The 26,716-nt window shown below is 34.9% G+C and overlaps 1 protein-coding gene across 2 annotated transcripts in view; it reads right to left on the reverse strand.

The window, feature by feature from the left end:
• Positions 1-26,716, reverse strand: part of ZBTB10 (zinc finger and BTB domain containing 10) — a 188,576-nt gene that overhangs the window by 67,050 nt on the left and 94,810 nt on the right. The window contains exon 6 of one of the 2 annotated variants that reach the window (XM_051969990.1): positions 24,978-25,119. In XM_051969990.1, the coding sequence (XP_051825950.1) occupies positions 24,978-25,119 (142 nt within the window). Of the gene's footprint in view, positions 1-24,399; positions 25,120-26,716 lie in introns of those variants that run through there. The other variant, XM_051969989.1, reaches the window with a different exon arrangement.

The raw sequence follows: 26,716 nt of genomic DNA on the forward strand, positions 1-26,716 counted from the left end.
GAAAGCTGGACCTGGAGATAGGAAGACCTGAGTTCAAATCTAAACAAAGACATTTACTTATTAGCTGTGTGATAATTTGGGCAAGACACTTAACCTCTGTCTGCTTCACTTTTCTCAATGGCAAAATGGAAATGATGATAGCACCTATTTCCTAGGATTGGTATGAGATAATATCTATAAAGTACTTTGCAAACTTTAAGATATTTAAATAAATGCTAATTATTATTATCATTATTAATAATAGTAAACTTGTGTTACCCTTGGCTATACTATTAAGAAGAACATATTTGTTCTTTTTGAGGATCAAAGGAGATATTCGTAAAGTATTTTGTACAGTGTCTGATATGTAGTAGGTGATTAGTAAATGCTTATTCTTTCTGTCTTCCTTTCAAGGTTCTTTTGGACTCCTTGTTGTGTCAATTACTTCACAATGGTTAAAATTAGGTGGAAAATATTGTTAGCTCATGCTAACTTTCCCTTATCCTATTTCTAATTTTGGAGTGGGGATGTATAGGAGTGAGGAATGATATCTTATTTAAATATGCATGTTAGAATTATTCTATTTGGCTTCTTATCTTTTCTTCTAATTTAATTATGATTTTGATCATTGTTCTAACAAGTCTATACTATGTATGGTCTTACTTCACACAGACAGTTGATTCTGATATGGTTTCCACATCCATAACCAGTCAGATAAGATATTCTTTCTGTCTCTCTTTTTTTTAAAGCATGATTTTGTGTGTGTGTGTGTGTGTGTGTGTGTGTGTGTGTGTGTGTGATATTACTCATTTCTCTTCATATTCAAAGCCTTCTGGCTCTCTTGAAGAAAGTACTTATGACTTAGAGGTTTGAGACTTTAGTGTTGTCAACTAGCCTTTTATTTCTTAATCCTTAACCATATTTTCCAATACATTTTCATCTTTCTCTCCAGTGTCTGCCTTTGCATTTATTGAAATACTGGAAGATATGTGTATTTATTTAGAGGAAGAGTTCTCAGCCTAGAGCCTGGGAATTTGGTTGGTAGATAGATAGATAAATAGATATAAACAGTAGTTCAATGCAATTGGTTCTTCCTTTGTAATCTTATAGATATTACTGTATAATTTTTTCTTTTTTTTTTTTTTTTTGTTTTTTGTTTTTTGTTGAGGCAATTAGGGGTTAAGTGACTTGTCCAGAGTCACACAGCTAGGAAGTGTTAAGTGTGCCAAATTTGAACTGGGCTCTCCTGATTTCAAGGCTGGTGCTCTATCTACTGTGCCACCTAGCCACCCCAACTGTATACTTTTAAGGATATTATTCTGAATACTACAGCAAATTAGGAGAGCAAGGGATAGTTTACCTATCAGATCTTTGGAAAAAGGAGGAATTTATAACCTAAGAAGAACTATAGAACACTATGAAATGCAAAATGGACAACTTTGATTACATTAAAATAAAAAGGTTTTGCACAAAAAACTCCAATGCAAATAAGATTCAAAGGGAAATGCAAAGTTAGGGGGAAAAATTTATAACCAGTGTTTCTGATAAAGGGCTCATTTCTAAAATATATAAAGAACTGTATATTAAATTTATAGGAATACAAGTCATTCCCCAATTGATAAATAGTCAAAGAATATGACCAGTTTTCAGATGATGAAATTAAAGCCATCTATAGTAAAATGAAAAAATGCCCTAAGTCTTTATTGATTAGAGAAATGCAAATTAAAACAACTCTGAGGTATTACCTCACACCTCTCAGATTGGCTAAGATAATGGGAAAAGATAATGATAAATGTTGGAAGAGACATGAGACACTAATGCATCTTTGGTAGAATTGTGAAATGATCCAGCCATTCTGGAAAGCAATTAGGTACTATAGTCAAAGGGCTGTAAAACTGTATATACCCTTTGACCCAGCAATGCCATTACTGAGTCTATATCCCAAGGAAATCATAAAGGAGGGAAAAGAACCCACATGTGCAAAAATGTTGGTAGCAGCTCTTTTCGGGGTGGCAAAGAATTGGAAAATGAGTAAATGCTCATCAGTTGGGGAATAGCTGAACAAGTTGTGGTATATGAAGGTAATGGAAATTTCTATTAAATTTCTATAAATTTATATTATAAATATATAATTTATATTATATAATATAAATTATTCTATAAATAATTTTATATTTATATAAAATTCTATATTTTATATAAAAATATATATCTATTATAAATTACTGTTTTTCAAAAAGATAAAATCAGCAAATTAGTTATTCATATGGATTTTGTATTTTGTTTTAATTTTCCTCTTTATCCCATTTTTTCTGTCAACAGATTTTTAAGTGACCTTTTTCTGCTTTCCTAGTTACTAATAGCTAGAATTTATATATTTCTCTTAAAGTTTACAAAGCACTTTATAAATATTTTCTCATTTGCTCCTCACCTGGGGATATAAGTTCTATAATTATCCGCATTTAACACATGAAAAGATTAAGGCAGATAAGTTGAGACTTGCCCAGGGCCAAGGTCATGTAGGCCTAAGGTTGGAGTCTTCTGTTTCCAGATTCAGTACTCTATCCACTTCAGCACCTATCTGTAGCAGACAATAATATATCAGGATGATAACACTTATAATACCTATTTTGAAGGATTGTTATGAAAAAAATAGTTTATAAACTACAAAGCCCTAAGTAGTTGGAAACTTGTTATTTCTCCATATTTGCTTGTCATTCACTCTGACCTACTTATTGTAGTTAAAAATAGTCTATTCTGATAGCCCTCGTCTCCTCTCTGTGGTTCTCACAGTGTCTTTACCCATTTTCTCTTACCCCTCAAGTCTCAGAGGAAGAGGTAGTTCTTCTCTTTGCCAGTCCTATCCCTTCCTCTCAGCTGGCAAACTGCTCCAGGAGGCAATCAACCTCTTTCTTTCATCTTCAATCTCTCCCTCTCTTCTAGATTCTTTTCATTAAAAAAAAAAAAAAAAATGTTCCCTAGACCTTGATAATGCCTATCTTCAGTGTTAAATTTAAAGAATACGCTACATACTCACTCTCTTGCAACTACCTGCTTCCACCCCTACTAGTCTGCTGAAAACAATCTGTCAATGGTTAAAATTCATTCTCAGATTATCTTTTCTCCCTTCTACTCTCACCCTTGATGATTTCTGCTCTATCTTTGCCACAGGTGTAATTCCTTGACTCAAAATAGTTTTGTGTCTATAGACTAAGTGTTGGACTAAATGACACCTATGATTTCTGCCAACTCTAATATTTTATGTTAGGAAATTTAACCAAAATTTGAAAACTACTTTTTCTCAAGAAGATCTTGACAATGCTAGCCCTCAAAGAAAAAAAGGTAGCTGACCCTTAAAGAAATCTAGAAGGAAAAAAAAACCAGCATTTGATAACCTTATTACCTTTTATTCTTAAGAGAAGATCTTCTATTATTTATCTGAATTGAAGAGATAGGACAGTATACCGTGAGGTTACCCATTGGAACTTTGCTAGGAGATTTAAACTATTGATAATATCATTTGCATTCTTTATTCCTTTCTCCCAAATAATGCATTTCATTGTTAATTTAAACCTCATATATACTGTTATTTTCTCTGAGGAAGTTGGCACTTTGTAAATAAGAATGCAGGAAAAAAAATACCAAAATGTAAAGCTGTGCCAACCCTCCCAGTACCTTGGGGTTAATTTAGCTGTCACAAGGATTTCTTCTGGGGAGGGAAGCAGAATGTCCCCATGGGACAGCCAGGAAACCAATTTACAGTTGCCTTATTCATTCTGCCTCTATGTAATTTTTTCATCAAGATATGATTTACTATGTCGAAAAGCATTGATAAGGTCAATAACCATATTCTCTTCACGCTCTGATTAAATAGTATCTTCGGACAAATCTCTAAATCATCATGCAGCAAGTAATAGGTCTTTGACTGCAAGATCATAAACTGCCAGCACTAGATAATTAAACTTCCTGAATCAATAATGTGACTCTTGACACACCAATAAGATTTTAAAAGAGTTTGTTACAACTATTGTGTAATCACTTAAAGGGATATTTATTTTAAGAAAGATCTCTCCATGCTTGTAAAGCCGCATCTGTTGGCATTTCTGTTGGAAATTTAATAATAATTTACTGTTGTATACTGCTTTGTGTATGCTTTATGAAGCATATTCTTCACATCCCAAAATGAAGAAATAACTTTTTCTGAAACTGAGACATGGGGCCACTAGGATTAAAATGTTAAATCTGTAATAGATTGTAGAGACCACCTAGCCCAATCAAAGCCTAATAGATGACACAAATAAGATACAGCAAAATTAAGGAACTTAAAAGAGGATTATATAACTAGTGACTCAATCTGACATCTTCTAAAGGCATTACCTATACCACACTTTCTAAGTACAAAACAGCAGAGCATGTAAAAGGAACAACTCTCCAGGTTTGGAGTTAATCATGCCCTGCACTTCTTACGGTGTGCTAGATACTATCTCCTTTTCACATCTTGATCAAGAGTGGGAAAGAGAAAGGAATCATTGACTATTAAAGAAAGGACAATGTAAAGTGGAGGGAGAACAGAAGGGGAAAAAAGAAAAACCAAGGAAAATAATTTTATTACATATTTAAAAGGAATAGCAAGTTGTATGTAACAGAGTTGCAGTTTCAGGGCCAATCTTTTTTTTTTTTTTTTTAATACTATGTGATAGAAAGTTTGTTTTATTCCACAAATTAAAATTAAATACATTTTAATTTTTTTTTTTAAAGTTGGAAGAGTAATTCAAGTACAATCTATTCATTTATTAGATGAAGAAATTGAGACTGGAAGATTAAGAAAATCAATGATAAAACAAAAATCAGAATCCAGATTTTTTTTTTTTGCTGAGGCAGTTGCTTAAGTGATTTGCCCAGAGTCACACAGCTAGAAAGTGTTAAGTGTTTGAGACCACATTTGAACTCAGATCCTCCTGACTTCAGGGCTGGTGCTCTATTTACTGTGCCACCTAGCTGCGCCAGAATCCAGATTTTTTAAGTCACAAATCAAGATATTTGCCATTAGAGCTATGTCTGTTAAGTTCTCAATTTTATAGGACAATGACATTTCTTCTCAGAAGGGAGTAGTAAGTACATTCAGATTTGGAATTTAAATCTTATATCCCTAGTCAAAGAAGGGTATCCTATATAAGATTCTTATCACAGTATCCCATAAACCCAGAGTTGGAAACCATTACAGAAGCCATTTATCTTCAACCATGCTTTGCTTTATGACAAGTGTTCATTTAAAATGCCCCCCATAAAGTTCATTAGTGATTTGGAATTAGTTTTTTTTTAAATACAAAAATTGATCAATGGAACAGATTAGATAAATAAAACCAGGAAATAATCATCCATAATAGGACAGTGTTTGATAAGCCTAAGGATGCCAAGCACTGGAACAAGGAATCCCTGTTATACAAAAACAACTAGAAAATCTGGAAAGCAATCTGGCAGAAATTAGTCTTAGATCACTCCCACCTCTGACACTTATGGCACAACTACTTGTGTGACCTTGGGCACTTAATTTCTCTAGGTTAGCATTTCCTCATTGAGGAAGTTGGGTTAGCCAACCCAAGAGGACTGGCTGGAATTCCTTATCAATATTAGATTCTTATTCACTGATTTTATGATATCTCACACAACATGCAATAAGAAATTCAAAATTGATATGTGACTTAAAACATAAAAATACCATTTGATAAACAAATTAGAGGAAAAAACAAGGAAATTTATTTCGTAGTTATGAGTGAGGGAAATTGTTGGTGAATATCTAGAAAGGGAAGTGTGATTGCAAAGAACTAGCATGGTTTAAACTAGCATGGTTTACTCAAGAATAATTTTAATAATTCCTTTTTTAACAGGGGAAGCAAGGAAGCCTGAGTCCAGTAGGGTTCATTTACATGAGGGCAACAGGTTTAGCAATTGGTCTATACTACAAAAAGGATTCTTGCTCAATCTTTTCTATCTCAGCTTGAGCTTACTCAGCTTGACCCACTTTCAAGTCATTGCCCTTTGAAGGCTACTCCCCTACAGAAGTATGTTTAAGCATTCAAGGAAGACAACATTGTGGAGCAGAGCTAATAAGATCATATAGGAACCCAGCCCTTAACAAAAAGCCAAATACTTTTCATTTGAAACTTGCATCAGAGAAACCCTGGATTTCTATATTCTTTATTCTGATTTAAGAAATTTATAAAATATAACTATCATTATCTCTATTGCTCCTAAGCCCCCAGCCAGATCTCAGGGGGGAAATCAAGCAATGTAATATCTGAATTTTTCATCTATTTCTTTGTGTTTCTCTCTCTTCTCTTTCCACATAATTTGCCAGTCACTGCCACTGTTTCTTTTTTGATACCTTTCTAGTAAAAAAAAGATATGGAAAAGAAGAATTATAATCAATCAGATCTTTAATGCTCGTTAAACAAAAAATGACAAACTTTTAAAAAATAGAAAACCTATGGATTTAACATATGCTCTCTCAGCTACCAAGATCTGAGAAGAGGAGACAGGCACTTTTCCATCTGCTCAATAAAAAGTCAACAGTGACCAATGGTTCCGACACTCTTTCCATAGTGCCTCAGATTTTCCCATGTGGCCAGTGCCCATGGAGCTCCAGGAGCAGCCTGGAGTCAACCATGATATCTCACCATCTCTGAATCCAATCTCAAGTAGTCTTTCAGCTCAAATCCCAACTTCCCAGTGGAGGAATGTTGACAAGATCATAATACAATTAGAAGGATTCAGAATTGGTCGGATGGCTGGCTCAAACAATCACTGTAAATGATTCAATGTCATTGTGGCAGGAGACTGCCGGAAAGTAAACCAGGACCTATGTGTGGCTTTGGGCTCTTGGGCAATTTAAAGAAAGCTTGGTAAGATCTACAACTAAAGAAGTCATTCCAACAATATTTAAGAATGAAAATGGAACAAGGATTACAACAGATTTAAAAAATTAGAAAAGATTTATAAAAACCATTATAATAATAAACAATGGATCTATCACATTTGGAGCTATCATCACAGCCTGGATATGATTACAGAGAGACAGAAATGGTACTAAAGAGAACAAAGATGGCAGAAGCAAGGAGTTCACTTCAATTGATGACATCACTGAAGGCCCATAATGTGATCAATCACAAAGTGATTTAAAAAAAAAAAAAAAAAGATGTTAAGGAGTTTTCCAAAAACCATACCTGGGCTGAAGAAGACACAAGTATGAGGAAATTTAGGGACATATGAAAAAGGAGAAAATATCAAAGGCACTCTCCCATCTTGACAAAATCTCTGAGTGTTTCTACATATTAGCTAGAGGACATTATCAATTAGAATATTAGTAGGGAATAAGCAGGTTTTTATAAAAAATAAATCTATGACATTTCACAATTAGTTAAAAGATATATTTTTTTGCTTATTGTTAAATGACTACAAAAAAAAATATATGACTCAGAATAAAATGATGTTTTGTGGGAAGAGATCCAGCAAAAATATCTAAGTTGAAGAAATGTTGCCAGAGAATAGTGAAATCCTTCATGTTTTCTTGTTTATAGATGACATTGTGCTGATTATATAAAGCTCCAGAACATTGCAGAACCTCTTGGAAAAGATCTATAATCATTTGAAAGAGTTTGGTTTGACCATTTACAAAGGAAAGACCAAACAGGCAATAAATATCTATTGCCTATATTTCGATATGAGTTTGGATGAACAATGTCCAGAACTGTATAAATTTGGAACAGAAAGTACAGCTGAACAGCAAATTGGGCCCAGAGTCAAATTGGAAGAGAAAATTGGGCTGGATTGCTGGAGAAGAAAAGATGGGCTGCTGCATTGCCTTATAGAAATAGCAAAACTTCTTTCCTTAGACCAAGCTTTTAAAAGGCTTTAAAAGACAAATAAGAGAAGGAAAAGAAAAAAATGAGGAAGGAAATGAGAGGTATGCATGAGAGAGCCAACAGCTTGGAATAGAAGGGAAAAAATTGTCTGAAGAAAACAACTCATTAAGTAAAGGCTCATCTTTTTAATATCAACTTTTTACCAATGTTACTATATAACAGTAAAACATATAATATAACTTTCCATAGGTATAAAATAAGTATCACAGAGAGCCATCAAGAGACAGATGGTATAAGTAAGCTGCAACACAGAATCAATGAGGAACTTCTAAGGCAAAGAGAAAATAAAGATATCAGCAAGGAATGAAATGCAAAGAAAAGAAGTTGGGCTAATCACATGTCGAGAGTGAAGAAATCACAGGTGACCAGGTAGAGTGCCAGTCAGTATCCTAATGATGTCATTCATGAGGATAACTTCCATCATGTTTTATAGATCCCTTGTTCTAAACTTTAGGAGGACATGTACAATTATCATATAGAATGGGCAAGTTGTGATCTGCATCCCTGAAGAGGAGTGACATGATAGGCCCTGTACTTTAGGAAAATCATTTTGATGGCTAAATGGAGAATGGATTGAAATGGGAAGATACTTGAGGTAGGCAGATCCCCTGGCAAGTTATTGCAACACACCAGACATGAGATAATAGCAACCTTCACCAGACTTGATACTTCTCTCTAAGTTTCTGAAACACTACTACTTCCTAGCTTTCCTCTCATCTGTCAGATCATTCCTCCTTGGATTTTCATTATGTAAGGAAATAATACCTCTAGGGAAATTAAGCTAGGGAAAAAAAATATCTCTGAGATTTCAATTATTCAAATGCAAACAGTTAGTAATATTATGGTGAGAGAGAACTTCCAGGAGCCACAATGGCAGAGTGAAGCCAGGAAACTCCTCAAGCTCTTTCAGTTTCCCTCAAAAACCTCATGAAATCCAGCCTCTGAACAGAGTCTGATGGAATGAAACCTCTCTATAACTCAAGATAGACTGAAACAACTTCAAGAAAGATCAGTCTTACTGGGGTGAAAAGAGGTGTTTATCCCGGCTCAGTCAGACTCTGGGAAAGCTGGTGAGAGGATCTTAATCACAGCAAATCAGCAACTAAGACCCTCAATCCTGGCTCAGTAGAGGAGCAGACTAGTGGGGTAGCCTCCAGTTCCAGTTCAGAAGGCAAACTGCAAAATCAAGTTTTTTCTGGAAGAACAGCCAAGCTACTGACGGCAAACACAGGGGGTGCTCAAAGCCAAGGCTCAGAGTTGTACAAAAAGCTTGGTACAGGGCCATCTTTGCCCCAGGAACTCAATCTTAAAAGTAAAAAAGAGGAAAAACCAAAAGAAAAGGAAGAAAATGAACAAGAAACAGAAAAGAATTGTGACCATAGAAAGCTACGGTGGTAAGAGGACAAACCAAAACACAAACAAAATGTGTTTAGAAGAAATCTCAAAGAGTGATGTGAATCAGTCTCAAGCCCAAAGAGGCTTCTTTGAAGTACTCATAAAAGACTTTAAAAGACAAATAAGAGGAGAAGAAAAAAATGAGGAAGGAAATGAGAGGTATGCATGAGAGAGCCACCAGCTTGGAATAGAAAGGAAAAAATTGTCTGAAGAAAACAACTCATTAAAAAGTAGAATTAACCAAATGAAAAAAGAGATACAAAAGCTAACTGAAAAAAATCACACATTAAAAACTAGAATAGGACAAATGGAAGCTAATGACACTGTGAGATAGCAAGAATCAGTTAAACAAACTAAAAAGAATTTTAAAAGGAAGAAAATGTGAAATACTTCATTGGAAAAATTGCCAACCTGGAAAATAGATCCAGAAGAGACAATTTAAAAATTACTGGCCTGCCTGAAGGCCAAAAAAAGAACCTGTTTAGCATTTTTCAAGAGATCATTAAGGAAAAATGTCCCAATATTCTAAAAACAGAGGGACAGGGGAGGGGAAATGCTCATTGAAAGAATCTATCCATTACCTTCGGGAAAGAGATCCTACAAGGAAAATCTCAAGGAACATTGTTGCAAAATTCTGGAACTATAATCTCAAGGAAAAAATACTTCAAGCTGCCAGACAAAAACAATTTAAATGTCAAGGAGCAACAGTCAAGATTACCCAGGATGTGGCAGCTACTACAGTAAAGGATAGGAGGGCCTGGAACACCATATTCCAGAAGACAAAGGATCAGGGTTACAACCGAGAATTAACTACCCAGACAGACTGAGCATTATTTTTCAGGGGAGGATGGAGTTTCAATGAAGTAAGAGACTTTGAATCATTTCTACTGAAAAAAAAAAAAAAAAAACAGAAGTAAACAGAAAATTTAATCCACAAACACAAAATTCAAATGAAATATACAAAAGGCAAATGAATAATATATATTTAAAGGTTAAACTGTTTACATTTTAGATAGGAAGACAATATCTATCACTTTTGAGAACTATATCTGTCACTTGGGCAGACAAAAGGGGGTATCACATGGACTGAGAATGTGGTTGTGAATGGTCTCTGAGGGGATGACATCAAAGAGAAAGACATTAAGGGGTAGAAAAAGTACTTATACTTAAAAAAAGAGGAAAGGGCAGGTATATTGGGAAAATTAGTTCACATGAAGAGGTGCAAAAGACTTATTACAACTTTCTGTTGTTTCTCTAGAAACTCTAGAAAAAAGGTAAGAGAATGGAGAGGGGTGATAGGAGATAAGGTAGTGGGTGGGGTAAGTAAAAAAAAATACCACTAAGGACTGGATGGAAAGAGAGAACAAAAGTATATTAAGGGGAGATGTAATGTTCAGACTAGCTTTTTGGAGGTCTTCTGGAAGGGCCTTGGTCTCAGAGCAAGATAGACACCATGAGAATGGACAAGAATAGAGTCCAAAATCTTTATTGTTTCTTACAGTCTGTCTGTCATAGTCTGACCCAATCTCAGGTTGACCCAGTCTCCTCCAGCAATCTGACAGTCTGCCAATCTCAACCAGTCTCCCTCTCAGTCTTACTTTGTTCATGCTAGGTTCAGGACTAGTTCAATACCAGGAAAACTATTAACATAATCAACTATATTAATAGCAAAACCAACAGAAATCATATAATAATCTCAATAGATGCAAAAAAAGCTTTTGGCAAAATATAGCACCCATTTCTATTAAAAACACTATGGAGCACAGGGATAAAGTGAGCTTTCCTTAAAATGATAAGTAGCATCTATCTAAAACCAACAGCAAGCATTATTTGTAATGGAGAATTTGTAATCTGTAATGTAATGAACCCATTCCCAATAAGATCAAGAGTAAGACAAGAATACCCATTATCACCACTATTATTCAACATTGTACTAAAAATGTTGATTTTAGCAATAAGAAAAGAAAAAAGAAATTTTAAAAATTAGAATAGGTAATGAGGAAACAAAACTATCATTCTTTGCAGATGATATGATGTATTATATAGCAGGACATAAAAACCTTAAAAGAATTCTAGAAAATATCCAAAAATCTACTGAAAACAATTAACAACTTTAGCAAAGTTGAAGAATATAAAATTAACCAACACAAATTATCAGCATTTCTATATGTTACTGACAAAGCCCATCAACAAGAGACAGAGAAATTCCATTTAAAATAACTGTAGACAAAATAAAATACTTTGGAGTCTACTTACCAAGACAAACCCAAGAACTAAATGAACACAATTACAAAACACTTCTCACACAAATAAAGTCAATGTATATTAACTTTAATACAAAAATAAAGAAATAAAAGTTTTCAGAGCTAAACAATTGGAAAAATATCAATTGCTCATGGATGGGCTGAGCTAATAAAATAAAAATGACAATTCTGCCTAAATTGATCTACTTTTTCAGTGCTATACTAATCAAAATGCCAAAAAGTTATTTTATAGAACTAGAAAAAATAATAACAAAATTCATCTTCAAGAAAAAAAGGTCAAGAAGATTCAGGAAATTAATGGAAAAAAATACAAAGGATGGTAGCTTAATAGTACCAAACCTAAAACTATATTATAAAGCAGCAGTCATCAAAACCATTTGATACTGGCTAAGAAATAGAGTGTTAGGAAAATAAATAGTTAAATAATTACTCATTCACATAATGGCTGATCAAACCAATCAAAATGCTCCAAACAGGTTAAGCACAAATAGTCCATGTAAACGTTGGGAGGTGGATTCTCTAAATTTGCACATCTCACATCTCTTTTGAACTGCTAAAATTCTGCCTTGCTCATAGAGCACAGTGCTTTCTGGGCATATGCTGGGCAGTCCTCTGCCAGTGTCTCCCATCTCTCATAATCAATTCCTAAGTTCTTCAAGAGACCTTGAGAGTGTTCTTGTATCACTTCTTCTGACCACTATGTTATGTGGGAGTGTCCCCATAAAACAGTCTTTTAGGCAAACATAGTTTGGGCATCCCAACAATGGGGCTAACCTATCAGAGTTGGGCTCTCTACATTGGAGTTTGAATGGTTAGCAGTTTAGGTCAAGATAGGATCTCCATGTTTAATACTTTATTCTGCTAAGTGATCTTCAGAATTTTCCTATTAAAATTCAAATGAAAGTGATTCAACTTCCTGCATTGAGGTCAGGACAATAGCTCTGTAGACCCACAGTTTGTCAGTCAGTCTAATTCCTGTCCTCTCCCACACTTTCCTTCAGAGGTAAGTGAATTTTTTTTTCTACAGTATTCACAATTCCTCCATTCGCAATTCATGCACAAGATATCACCCTAGTATGTTTCAAATGTGAGTCAAGACATACTTTTTGTGTGAGCAAAGGAAAAATATTTATTAATCTTTAACCTCTGGACCCAAGATTCTTCCTCTGGAAAATGAAACAGATTAACTAAATGACCTTCACAAATTTTTATGATTTTGCGTTTTTGTTGTAATACTCTACCACAATAATTAAGTTCATTTTGTTCCTTCCTCTTCAACTTATTTCTTGTATCTTCAATTTATCTGAGATCAAAAGTTCTGAATTTAGTCACCATCACTGAGTCCCTAACATTTAGATTCTTTGCCAGACTTTACATTTATATTTGTCTCTTGTTTACCTCTTGCAGCAGAGGTAAAATTTAGTTTACTGGAAATGGCTGGATAATGAAAGAATAGATTATGCTATAATGTCTGGACAAAGAGAAGACTAGAACAGATTGGCCCAATTCCAAGCTGAATGCTTTCTAAATCAGAGTAAAATGTAACTGAGAAATTTTTAATAAAATAAATTAAAATGCAATCAACATTTGCTGTTCAATTGTGTCTAACTCGTCATGACCCCATTTCAGATTTCCTTGGGAAAGATACTGGAATAGTTTGCCATGTCTTTCTCTCCAGTCATTTTTACAGCTGAGGAAACTGAGGCAAACAAGCTTAAGTGTGCCCAGGATCACTCAACTAGTGTCTGAGGCCAGATTTGAACTCAGGAAAATGAGTCCTCTTGACTTCAGGTCCAATGGTCTCTGCACTATGACACCAGCTAGCTGCCCTCAACAACAAATCAACATACAGCATAGGTTTAGGTACACTTAGATTTCTAAGTGTTAACATCTATCACTCCTCTTTTGAGGAGTGATCACAAATTCAAAAATCTCTAAGCCCAATATCTCTGAAGCAATGGTGTTAAACTCAAATAGAAATATATCACTCTGGCCACACACTGACTTAGAAAAGTATAAATCAACATTGTCAAGGTTGCATTTTTATTTATTTTGTTAAACATTTTCCAACCACATTTGAATCTTGGGCTCTCCAGAGTTTTGTTGCCTGCCTTTGGGGCCTAGTGGTTGCAAGTTTGACATCTCTGCTCTGCAGGAAAGAGAAATAGCAGGAAGAGCTGACTTTTCCTTTAGGACTTCCTGAAATACCAAGTTTTGTCTAATCTCACAAATTCAGACTCAGAATTGCTGCTTCAAGTTCTGAGATAGTTTCTTCCTTTTGATACAAATTGCTTAGGACTTGACAAGGTCTCTCATACAATGGCTTAGGAAGATTCAGGGAGATTTACAATTGCTGTTCACATTCAGATCTGTTTGTTTGATTGAATCAAAAATTGTTCTTTCCTAATTAAGGAGTCACACCTAAATTGATGTGGTTTCAACTCCACCCTCACAGTACTATGGTCTCAGTCTTCTTAAAGGCCCTTTTTGCTATACTCTGCTGAAAGGAAATTGAACATGAAACACAAAGATAGAAACAACTGAATTCATGACAAAACATTTACTATTTGCCAAACACTGTAACTCTGAGAATATAGATACAAAAAGGAGTACTTTCCCTCAGAGTTTGAGTCACTTAATCAGTAAATGTCTGAAGCTGGATTTGAACTGATTTTCTCCTTGACTCCAGGGCTAGTGTTCTATACATTTCACCAACAAACTGCCCATTTGATAAATTATAAGAATAGTGAGTGGAACCATGTTGGAAACAGATTGATAAGACATTTTCAAGTAGTAATAGTTGATTTGGTTATAGTAACATAAAGGGGTTGAGACAAAGGGCAAGTGACAGTGACATGGTGACTTATGGAGAAATGACCAAGAGTGAGCTGAAATTTGGCTGCTGCCCAGACCTACACATATTTCATGGCTACAAAAACAACTGCCATTATGGGGAAGGGCAATCTATCTAGGTGTGGAAGGGTTAAATTCTCCAGGGCTTGGTAGATTTAATTTTCAAAGGCAACAGATTCAAAGATAATATAATTTGTTATAACCTTCCTAAAACTTGATGTGAGGGAAGAGGAAATCAATTAACGAGAATGATATTTATAGATTAACTTATCAATTCCATCTTCTTTTTCCATAAATGATCCACAAGTGGGGAGTTTACAAGAGTAGTATGTGCATCTTACCATAGAGATTCCATTGACTTAGCAGTCATCAGACACTGGGAAAAATCTACTGATAATAAAAATGTTTCATTTTTCTATGATTTAAAGCTTACAAAGCACTTTTCTCATTCTTGGAAATCATCCTATTTTATTCTTAGTGGGTAATGATGGCATATGAACCTATGATTTCATTTGATAAATGTGGAAAAGTCCCAAATAGGAAAACTTCCTGTACTGATGCTAATTGGTATCTACTCTGTAATTTTAGAGTCTTAGGAAGTTGCCCAGAGTACTAGAGATTAATTGACTTGCCAAGGATCATAGGGGCAGCATGTATCAGACTGGATTTGTGGAGTTGATCTCAGGTGTTCTTGACTATAACTCAATGGCTTATTCCATGACTTTTATTATTCCCATTTTACAGGTATACTTTGAGATGCAAAAAGGGTAACTTTCCCACAGTTAATTAGTTAGCTGACAAAGCTAGAGACCAAATTCAATTAGTCTGATTCTTTGTCCCCAGTTCCTTCTTTCTTGAGAAAGAGAAGGGGAAGGGGAGGAGGAAGAAAAGAAGAAAAGAAGAGAAGGAGGAAGGAGGGAAGGAAGGGAGGGACGGAGAAAAAAAGAAAGAGTAGATGGGAGAGGGAAGGACAAAGACAGAGAGAAAAAGAGAAATTTAGTGTGGTACAGTGGATAAATAAAGTGATATGACAAAAGGCCAAGGTTTTAGTCCATATCTGTCAAATACTTGATTTGGGCAAGTGTTAAATGACTTTTAGTCTCAGTTTACTCATTTGTAAGATGGGATAATAATACTTACAATACTTCACAGAGTTGTTATAAAGATAAAGAGAAGCATCCATAAATGCTTTAAAAGACTCTGAAGCCACATTGCCCCAAAAGCAACTTTTATTTTATTTTATTTTATTTTGGTTAAAATGAGTAAAAAGGCAAAGGTCTCTGTGAAACTATTTCCATTATTTCTTACAAAACAATAGTAATCCATCTCTCTCTCTCTCTCTCTCTCTCTCTCTCTCTCTCTCTCTCTCTCTTTCACTCTTTCACACACACACACACACACACACACACACACACACACACACACACACATCCTGAAACTTGTTCAACAATACTACCTAAACTAATCTATTTATTTAGTGCTATACTTAATACCATACGCCAAGATAAGATCAAAATGGGTTCATGATTTAGGCGTAAAGGATGGATTATAAAAAAAATCAGAAGAATATAGGATAGCTTATCTCTCAGACTTGTGGAGGAGGAAGGAATTTGTGATCAAAGAACTAGTAGAGATCATTAATATTAATCACAAAATAGAAAATTTTGATTATATCAAGTTAAAAAGCTTTTGTACAAACAAAATAATGCAGACAAGATTAGAAAGGGGAAAGCAATAAACTGGGAAAACATTTTTACAGTTAAAGGTTCTGATAAAGGCTCATTTCCAAAATATATAGAGAATTGACTCTAATTTATACAGAAATCAAGCCATTCTCCAATTGGTAAATGGTTAAAGGATATGAACAGAGCAAATAGAATTTTCAGATGATGAAATTGAAATTATTTCTACTCATATGAAAAGATGTTCCAAATCATGATTGATCAGAGAAATGCAAATTAAGACAACTCTGAGATACCACTTACACACCTGACAGATTGGCTAAGATGACAGGACAAGACAATGATGAATGTTGGAGGGAATATGGGAAAATTGGGACACTAATGCATTGTTGGTGGAGTTGTGAAATGATTCAACCATTCTGAAGAGCAATTTGGAACTATGCTCAAAAAGTTGTCAAACTGTGCATACCCTTTGACCCAGAAGTGTTTCTATTGGGATTGTATCCCAAAGAAATATTAAAGAAGGGAAAGGGATTTGTATGTGCAAAAATGTTTGTGGCAGCCCTTTTCATAGTGGCTAGAAACTGGAAAATGATTGGATGCCCATCAATTGGAGAATGGTTGGGTAAATTGTGGTATATGAATGTTATGGAATATTATTGTTCTGTAAGAAATGACCAGCAGGATGAATACAGAGAGGCTTGGAGAGACTTACATGAACTGATGCTAAGTGAAATGAGCAGAACTAGGAGATCATTATATACTTCAACAACAATACCATATGAGGATCAAGTCTGATGGAAGTGGCTATCTTTGGCAATGAGAGGATTCAAAACAGTTTCAATTGATCAGTGATGAACAGAATCAGCTAGATCCAGTGAAAGAATACTGGGAAATGAGCGTGGACCACAACATAGCATTTGCACTCTTTCTGTTGTTTGCTTACATTTTTGTTTTTCTTCCCAGGTTATTTTTACCTTTTTTCTAAATCCGATTTTTCTTGTGCAACAAAATAACTGTATAAATATGTATACATATATTGTATTTAACACATACTTAAAAAAAAACTCTGAAGTGATGCATAAATGTAGGTATTACTAACTATATCCCACATGAAATGTTGCATCACTTAATGAACAATTTTTCCTATGTTTCTGAATTATTAGAGCCAAATCATGGAGTATTGTGAGGGGTGAAGTTTAAGATTATGGATCTTTCTATTAGTTTCCAATAAGTTGGGCTTCAGTGACCCTGTCAAAACTGTTCATATCTGATTCTGTCTGGTTAATACCAGTTTCACCTGGTCCTAATCAGTTCAATTCAGTTTAATCCAGTCCAAACTGGTTTAATCTGATTCAGATCCAGGGCAAACTGGTTAAACCCTTCCCAAAATGATTTTATATACTGAAAGAAATATTAAATTTCAGTTAGATGCTAGTGAAAATTAAAATATAATTTTTTCCCTCATCTAAATTCATGGACCTCCTTGAGGTCTATCCATATAATCCCTTGTTGATTCATAGACCCCAGATTAAGCACGATTGTTTTAGGCCTTGCCTCTTTTAGGAATCTGAGAAAGTCCAGAGGGTTAGTAGGGACTGGGTTCACTTAATTTCCATAATAATTAGAGAAAATTTTGTCAAATTTATGACCTACTCTATCCCTGAAGCTCAACATTAGGTTTACCAGATAGCACTGTCTTTTTCTTTTTCTTTTTTTTTTAATTGAAGAGGTTAGGAAAACTAAAGGACCAATATTTAAATTATACCATAACTGCTTCCTCAAATTTTCTAAAGATATCTCCTTCTGGTCTTCAGTTCTGCTTAACAAAAAACAAAAAAACAAAAATCAAAAATCAAAACACTTAAAAACACCGGGTGGTTCAATGAGCTTGCTAATGCATTGCTTCCCTTTGTCACAGAATTCACATCTAGTCATTTGAGGTCAGGTTTCTTTTTTTTTCCTACCAAGTTCTTCGCAAGTACTCAACTCTTGATTTTCTAAATGTTCTTTGTCTTTCATGACACTTAATCTTTTGATGGATGTGTAAACGTCATCAGTGTGAGTGTTTCCTTCATTTTCTTAAACTGGAAAGATCAAAATGCCTGCATGCTGTGGAGGTGGAAATAGCAAGCTGTCTTTCTTTTTAACGGGATGGGGAGAAATACACATTTTAGCATTGTATAATCCTGAAGAGTACGTCCATTTGTTGCCTATCAATGGTAAACATTCTGTAGAAAATCTGATTCCCTCCCTGAGGAATTTGGGTTTCGAATTTGGGGTCCAGAGATCCTGGATTTCTTTTCCTAGAGAGTGGCCAGAAAGGGTTTAGAGGTGCCAAATAGATCGGTGGACAATAAAACAATGGCAAGCCTGTCTTCCAGCTCCCGACTGTGCGTTGGGAGGAAGTATTCGGAGCACAAGGGAGATCCCATCCCTAGATAAACAAGGTAATTTTACACGAAGCAACGGCCTATTGAGAACTTGTTTTATGATCACGCTAGGCTTGATGAGGTAAGGTAATTTACAGAATTAACAACATCCAAAAAAAAAAAAGTTCAGCAAAACTATTTCCCCCTCAAACCCCAAAGTTTTTTAGAATGCAGAGAATTCCGATATCAACCGGAAAAAATGCAGATCGGTTTTGTTCCTCTTTTATCTACCTCCTCCCTTCGCTTTCTGCCTTGGGGCCAAATGGATGCCCAGACTGCCAGTTTGGAAGTCTCTAACTGGAAAGGAGAGTCTTCGTCCAAATCGGTCAAACTTTCCTCCTACCCCCCACCCCAGGGCCAGGTGAAAGCTTAATTAGCTTAACCAGTTCTCAACAAGTTATTAGCACCTTGTTAAGTAGAACAGCTCTCTTTCTGGAGGAAATGAAGTTTCTTTGTGATGTTTTAAAAGTAAGAAACTACTTGCTTTCTTGTGTTGTTATCGGTAATTGACTGTAAGTTACTCGAGGGCAATTTTCCTCCACACCCCACCACGCTGACCTCCTAAGAAGAAACCTTGCAAATTATTGGGGGTGGGGTGTAAGCAAGGGAGAGGGAGGTGACTAAAAATCTCCTGTGTAAAGAAATCCTTGCTTATGGAAACGCCCTTCCGGAATTCCGATCACTCATTTACAATCTTTGGACTCTAAGAGATTAAATCATTTGTCCAGGGTCTTCAAGCTGTGCTCGATAGGTTTAACTCAAACTTCCTTTTTCGTACACATTTTAGATAGCCTAGTGCAGTCTCTTTTTAAATGTTTTACTTGGGAATTTCAACAAACATTGCACTATATAAAAAAGAACAAGAGACTTGCATAAGGCTAAATGGAATAATATATATTTATATATAAAACTCTTGCAAACTTTAAAGTGCTAATATAAATGCTAAGTGAAATTTTGTTATGTACAATTTGAGTTCAATATATATGTGTATATAAATACATGTATAAATATGCAGCATTTCCCAAAAGGCTTAATGTAATTTTAAGCTATGAAAATTTCATATATATATATATGCATGTATATATATTCAGTTTAACAAAGTAGTAACACAACTTACATTTGTTTCTCCTACAAATTTTTACCTGTAAAATGTTTCTCAAAGTTTTGGAGTCTGGAAATTTTCAGATGTTTTACCTTACTTTTTTCATCCACCCTCTTCCTTCTTTATCTCCTCCCTCCCCCCTTCCACAGATACCAGTGATTCCTAACTTATTCAGAATTTTAATAGCACATTTGTAAAAAGTGGGTGGTGGTTAAGTTTTGCCATCTCTAATCCAGTAAAGTTAGAAAGGGAGGAAAAGGGTTGAGTTTTTGGAGAGGATTTTTTGGAATTTTAAAAGCTATTAAATGATTACTGAATTTCAATTTATAAAATGTTTCTTTTTAATCACTATCGCTTAAAATACTTTATTGTGGCTTCATAAACTTTTTCTTTTTAATTTGAGGTTATCTTCATTGAAGGATGTAATTTGGATTTCTGAGATAATTAATTCTGTGCTGGTAGCAAAGTTCATACTGAGGTGGCTTTTAAAATTCAGCAGATTGTCTTCTTTTTATTATTATTTTTTAAATGTTCGGGTTGCTTTTGACATCAGTCTTACTTTTTGCCTAGCGCATATAAGTTCAGCTAATGTTTTATTGTTTATTGTTGAATATCTCTTCATTAAGAGGATTTTTGGAAAATTCATCAAATTTAATATGAATTATTTCTTCATAATCCACTTGAAATAATTCCTGCTAAAATATAAGAAAATGTAAAGTTGACAGTGATTCACATATCAGTTTCTAAAGTATTATTTTCTGAAGTTAATGTTATCTTCTCTCTGTGTCATCTGTCCTACTTCTCCCCCTTTAACTCTATGAAAATCCCCAAAAATTCAGCCTAGTCCTTTGCTTGTCTCTGTCTCTGTGTTTGTCTCTCTCTTTGTCTCTCTCTGTGTCTCTGGTCTCTGCCTCTGTCTGTCTCTTGTGCTATAGCACAATAGATCATTAGGATCATTTCCCATTTGGAGAGTTTCATAAAGCCTAATCCTGGACATGTCAGAAACTAAATATATTTATCCAATTTAGCATTTAACAATTATACTCCTTGATTCCTAAATTTGCAGCCTTGTCAGATCATCTTTGAATCCTCCCTCTTATCCTACTTAATGCCTGAAAATTCTTCCAAAGATGTCTCTTGAATTTCAACCCTCTTCCCATTTTTATAGACATCATTTTAGTCCAGGACTTTACCACTGCTTGTAACAATCTCTCAGAAAGCCTCCTATTTGGTTTTCTCAACTCCATTCTGTCCTGTCTCCGATAATCATTCTACTATACAATTTTCTATCATATTCCAAACTAACATCTTAAGAATGGCTCCTGATTCTTGCTTGGGAGATTAAAACTAAACTCCTTGGTCAGACTTAGGCCCTCAACTCTTCCTCCAATTCTGCATCCAGGCAACTAGATGTCACAGTGCATATGAATGATGGACTTTGGGTCAGGAAGACCTGACCTAAATCCAGCTTCAGACACTCATTAGCTGTGTGAAACCCTGAGCAAGTGATTTTACTTCTGTCTGATTCAGTTTCCTCATCTACAGGAGAAATAACAACAGCACCTATCTCATAGGATTAAAATGCTATAGAAATACTATTAATAATAACAACTATGTTGGCCATGTTTCTGCACCAAAGACTTAAAGACTTTTTTTTTAGCTGAGGCAATCGGGGTTACATGACTTGCCCAGGGTCACCCAGCTAAGAAGTATTAAATGTCTGAGGTCAGATTTGATCCTCCTGAGTTCAGAGTTAGTGCTCTATTTATGGTACCACCTAGCTGCCCCTTGAACCAGACTTCTAAGTCAGCCTCATCTTGCTGCCACAACTGGAAAAAGAGTAGTACGGGTCATTGCCTTTGTGATGTGAAGAGATGCCTCTCTTACCCCTACTCCAGCCAAAGGTACTACAGACCTATCAAATACAGACCAATGAATCCTTATGAGTACTTGTGAGTAATTGTTTCTTTGGCTTGTGATTTTTTTCATCCGTTATTGCTCTTTTTTTTTTTTTTTTTTTAAACTACCTATCAACTCTCTGTCCATCCAGCTCAGGGGATGCAGACAAATAAGGATACAGAAACATCCTGATTCCTAATCTTTTATAGGTGTCATAAATCCCTTTGGCAGTCTGAAATACAGAATAATATGTTTAAATGCATAAAATACACAGGATCCCAAAGAAAACTAGTTATATCACAATATACCTAACAAAAAAACAAAAAAACAAAAATTATTTTAAAAAATTAAAATCCACAGACCCCAGGTTAAGCATTTTCTCAAACAGAAAAGTAAACTTCTTGAAGGCAAGGAACAGTTTCAATTTTTTCCGATTTGTATTCTGTGTGCTCCCCTATTGTTAATATTATCTTTTGTTAGAGGTTATTTCATACTTAGAAAATCTTGGGAGGAGTGAGGGGCAAGCAGAACCTTTTTCGGATTATATAGGAATCTCTTTAGGAGATGGAGTGAAGCCATGGAGCTACAGTTGGAAAGAAGAGGCCAGTAGAATTTGTTTTCTGTTGTTACCCATAGGCTACCTTTATGCACAAATGCAAATCATATCCATGCCTGTGCCTTAGAGGGGAGCTTAGATAAGGATCATTTTAATCTTTTCTTGCTTAAGAAGCCCTAAGGTGGGGCAGCTGGGTAACGAAATGGATAGAGCACCAACCCAGAAGTCAGGAGGACCTGAGTTCAAATACGAACTCAGACACTTAACACGTCCTAGTTATGTGACCCTGGGCAAGTCACTTAATCCCAAAATACCTCAGCCAAAACAAAGCAAAACAAAACAAAAGAAGAAACCTAATGGTTTTAGGCTTACATTGTCATTTTCTCCTCCCTAGCTCCCAATGCTCTCCCTACCTTTTTTTCATCCATCACCTCTTTCATAACTACCTTAAGACTCATTTCCTCTAGGATGCCCCCTTGCCTAACCTCTTATACATTCCTCTCATGCACTGACGTATAAATGGGAATGAGAATACATTTCCCATAAAGACAAAATTGAAAATGTGTCCCATGGAGCTTATATTCTACTGGGGTAGAGGAGGGGTAGGAGGAAACAAGATAGATAGGTGCTAATTATATTCAATGAAGTAGGAAACAGTTATTTTCCCCATTTAATAGTTGAGGAAATTGAAGCAGATATGGATGAAATGACTGGCCCAAGTTTATATAGCTAATAGGTGTCTGAAATCACATTTGAACTTAGAATTTCCTGACTTCAGGCCCAATAACTTCCCCACCCTGCTGACTCCCTAAAGAAGGGAATTTAGACATCAATTTACAAGTGAAAAAACTTAGGGAAAGAAAATAAAGTGGCTTATTCAAGAACAAACACCAAATAAAAGAATTAGGACTTGAACCAAGTTCTGATTTCAAATCTAGTACTTTTCTGCTTATATTTGAATCTAATAACCAGCAGAGTACCCTCTATGTCAGAAAACCTTCCCTAATCCAACATCCAGCCAAGAACAAGGCAAGTTAAATGCAGAGAAGCTCAACACCACAAGTTGTATATCTAGTGGTTAATTTTGGCCACAAGCAACTCACAATATAGTCTATTAGGGTGCAGAAGGGATTGAGATCAGTACCAATGGAGGGAGTAGCATATAAATGAAAGTACAAATCCCTGAAGGAAAGTTAATTATTGCTTAAACAATTTTGAAAGACACAAGAAGTCTGACTGGGTGCTATGACCAACTGTTAATCTAAGGGACTAAAGATGAAACATGCTATTTATCATCTGACAGAGCAGTGATAGTCTCAACATACAGAACATGAACACACATTTTTGGACCTGGGCAATTGACTATGCTTATTTGTTAGAATTATAGTTTTTCTTTTTTTTCTCATAGGGGAGAGGGAGAAGGAAGGAAAGGGGAATAAGTCTTAGTGGTATCTGAAAAAGAAGAAAAGAGGGTCATTGAAGATTTTTTTTACATGAATAGAAGAGAATAGAACGATGGTCAGAAAGAAACAGACAAGCAGGACTATTCAAAGTAACATTGAATTTATTACATTCTTTTGTTTTTCAGACAGCAAAAGTAGTGCATAATTGAGTTGTGGTTTCTCCTCTATTTCTTTTTATGTTTTCCTTTGTATATGGATGTTCTTAGTATATGTATATTTGGAAAGTCATATATATATATATATATACATATATATACGCATATATGTAAATAGATATAATTACTTCAAAATTTTTACCTAGAAAAAATGTTTTTCCTAGGAGAACATACTTTACCTCCTTTAGTAGATAATGGACTTCTTGAGCAGAAAACTTTTGTCTTTTATCTTTGTAGCTCCCAGGGTGCATAACCCAGGGCCTCAAATATAGCAAGTAATCAACAAATATAGGTTGAGCTATATTATCTGATTGTGTTCCTTAAGGATATGGCACATAGTTTGAACGACTTCATCAGGATTGGTTTGACTTGCTATTTGTTTCATGTATTTGTATCTTGCCTTTTAAGTAAATCAGTAAGCACCCAGAGGCAGTGGATTATAACTTCTATTAAATAATAACTCACACTTATGGAGCACTAAGATTTACAAGAAAATCAGCTCATCATGGAAGACTAGTTTTGGAATTTATATGACTTGAACTCAATTACACCTGCCTCTGACACTTGACAGCTGTGTGATCTTTGGAAAGCAACTTGAAGAATCCTTGCAGTTGACAGTTCTGTAAGACTTTGCATTGGAAATGAGGTAACAAGAATAACTAACAGGGAGTGATACCCAAAGTAAGGAATAGTAAGAGAACACCTAGTTGCTCATATTCAAGTCATCTGTCCCAGATGAACTACATTCTCAAGTACTAAGAGAGATATGACTCATGAGCCACTGTGGGTGACATTTGAAAGATTATCGAAAATGGTTGGAGAAAGGTAAATGTCCCAACTTTCAAAAAAGGGACCAGAACAGAAACTACAGTGTTGGGTTTGATTACTTGGTGAAATTTCAGAATGGATCATTAAAGAAATGTTGGCAAAGGATCTACAAAGGGAAATATTGATTACAAAGAGCTTACATAATTTCATCAAAAATAGGTCTTGTCAGACTTATCTCATGGCCCTTTTAAACTAATAGATGAGTCAGTCAGTCAACAAGCATTTATTAAACACTTATTGAATGCCAGGTACTATGTGAAGCTGGGAATACAAATACATACATACATACATATGTATAGATATATATTAAAGGAGATTACATCGTAATGGGATAAGACAACACATAATAAGCTGAGAAATGAGGGTGATCAGGAGGGAGAGAATAAGTGGCAAAGTGGGGGCAAGAATACAGATTGTGGCCTCCTGAGAAAAGAAGATATAGCTTACCTGGACACTTTTCTTGGAAAAGGGTAAGTTTTGAGAGGAGCCATCCAACCAGAGTGTAGTGCATAGGCAAAGGATATTTCTGATGGGTGAATTCCAGTGCTGAAAAATTTTCTGGAGTTGATAGATGAGTCCAGATTGAAGCCTGGTGATAAATTAAAGTGAGAATGCTGAAAACACAATTTATCAAGATTTTAGCAAAGCTTTCATAAAGTTTTTTATAATATCTCATACTATCTTTGAGGAGAGAGCAGAGAGATGTGTATTAAATAATAATACAATTAGATGAATTCGAAACTAATTGCCTGGGCAGACTCAAAGAGTAGTTGTCAATGATTCAGTTTCACTGAGTCAGAGATCTTCAGTGGAGGATTCTAGGGATCAGTGCTTGGCCCCAGGCTATTGAACATTTTTATCATTAACTTAAAATAAAAATATGGTATTTTTCTAAACCCAGAAAATTTGCAGATTATACAAAGTTTTGGAGGGATAGGTAAAATACTAGATGATAGAAACATGATCCCCAAAGGTCTTTACAGGTTAAAATATTGGGCTGAATCTATTAAGATGTAATTCAATAGGAACAAATATAAAATCACATTAAAAAAAACCTTACAAGTATAAGATATGGAAAGCACATATATTAATTTTATTTTTTTCCTCAATATTTATTTTATTTTTCCAATTGCATGTAAAGATAATTTTCAACATTCATTTTTATAAGATTTTGAGTTCCAAATTTCTTTCTCTCTTCCTTTCCTTAGCTTTCCCCTTCCCAAGATAGCAAGCAATATGATATAGGTTATACATGTACAATCATTTTAAATGTCTTCCCATATTTATCCAATTATGAAAAAAATCAGAAAAAAGAGGAAAAAACAAGAGGAAGAAAAAGCAAATTGCACAAAACAAAGTGAAAATATTGTGCCTCGATTCAGATTCAGACTCCATAATTCTCTCTGGATACAAATAACATTTTCCATCCCAAGTCAACTGGAATTGTCTATTGAATGCATTCCTGAGAACTTAGTTTATCATAGTTGATCATCACATAATCTTGCTGTTACCGTGCACAGTGTTCTCTTTGTTTTACTCATTTCACTCAACTTTAGTTCGTTGTTAAGTCTTTCCAGGCTTTTCTGAAATCAACCTGCTCATCATTTCTTTTTTTTTTTTTTTTAATTAAAACTTTTTGTTTTCAAAACATATGCATGGATAATGTTTCAACATTAACCCTTGAAAAACCTTGTGTTTTAATTTTTCTCTGCTCCCACCCCCTCACCTAGATGGCAAGTAATCTAATATATGTTAAACATGATAAAAATATGTGTTAAATCCAATAGATGCATACATATTTATACAATTATCTTGATACAAAAGAAAAATCAAATCAAAAAGTAAAAAGAACTGAGAAAGAAAACAAAATGCAAGCAAACAACAATAGAAAGAGTGAAAATATTATGTGGTGATCCACACTCAGTTCCCACAGTCCTCTCTCTGGGTGTAGAGGCTCTCTTCATCACAAAATCACTGGAATTGGCCTGAATCACTTCATTGTTGAAAAGAGCCATGTCCATTAGAATTGATCATCATATAATCTTCCTGTTGCCATGTACAATGATCTCCTGATTCTGCTCATTTCACTTAGCATCAGTTCATGTAAGTCTCTCCAAGCCTCTCTGAAATCATTCTGCTGGTCATTTCTTACAGAAGAATAATATTCCATAACATTCATATACCAC

Source organism: Antechinus flavipes, chromosome 1, assembly GCF_016432865.1.
Source record: "Antechinus flavipes isolate AdamAnt ecotype Samford, QLD, Australia chromosome 1, AdamAnt_v2, whole genome shotgun sequence".
Taxonomy (NCBI): domain Eukaryota; kingdom Metazoa; phylum Chordata; class Mammalia; order Dasyuromorphia; family Dasyuridae; genus Antechinus; species Antechinus flavipes.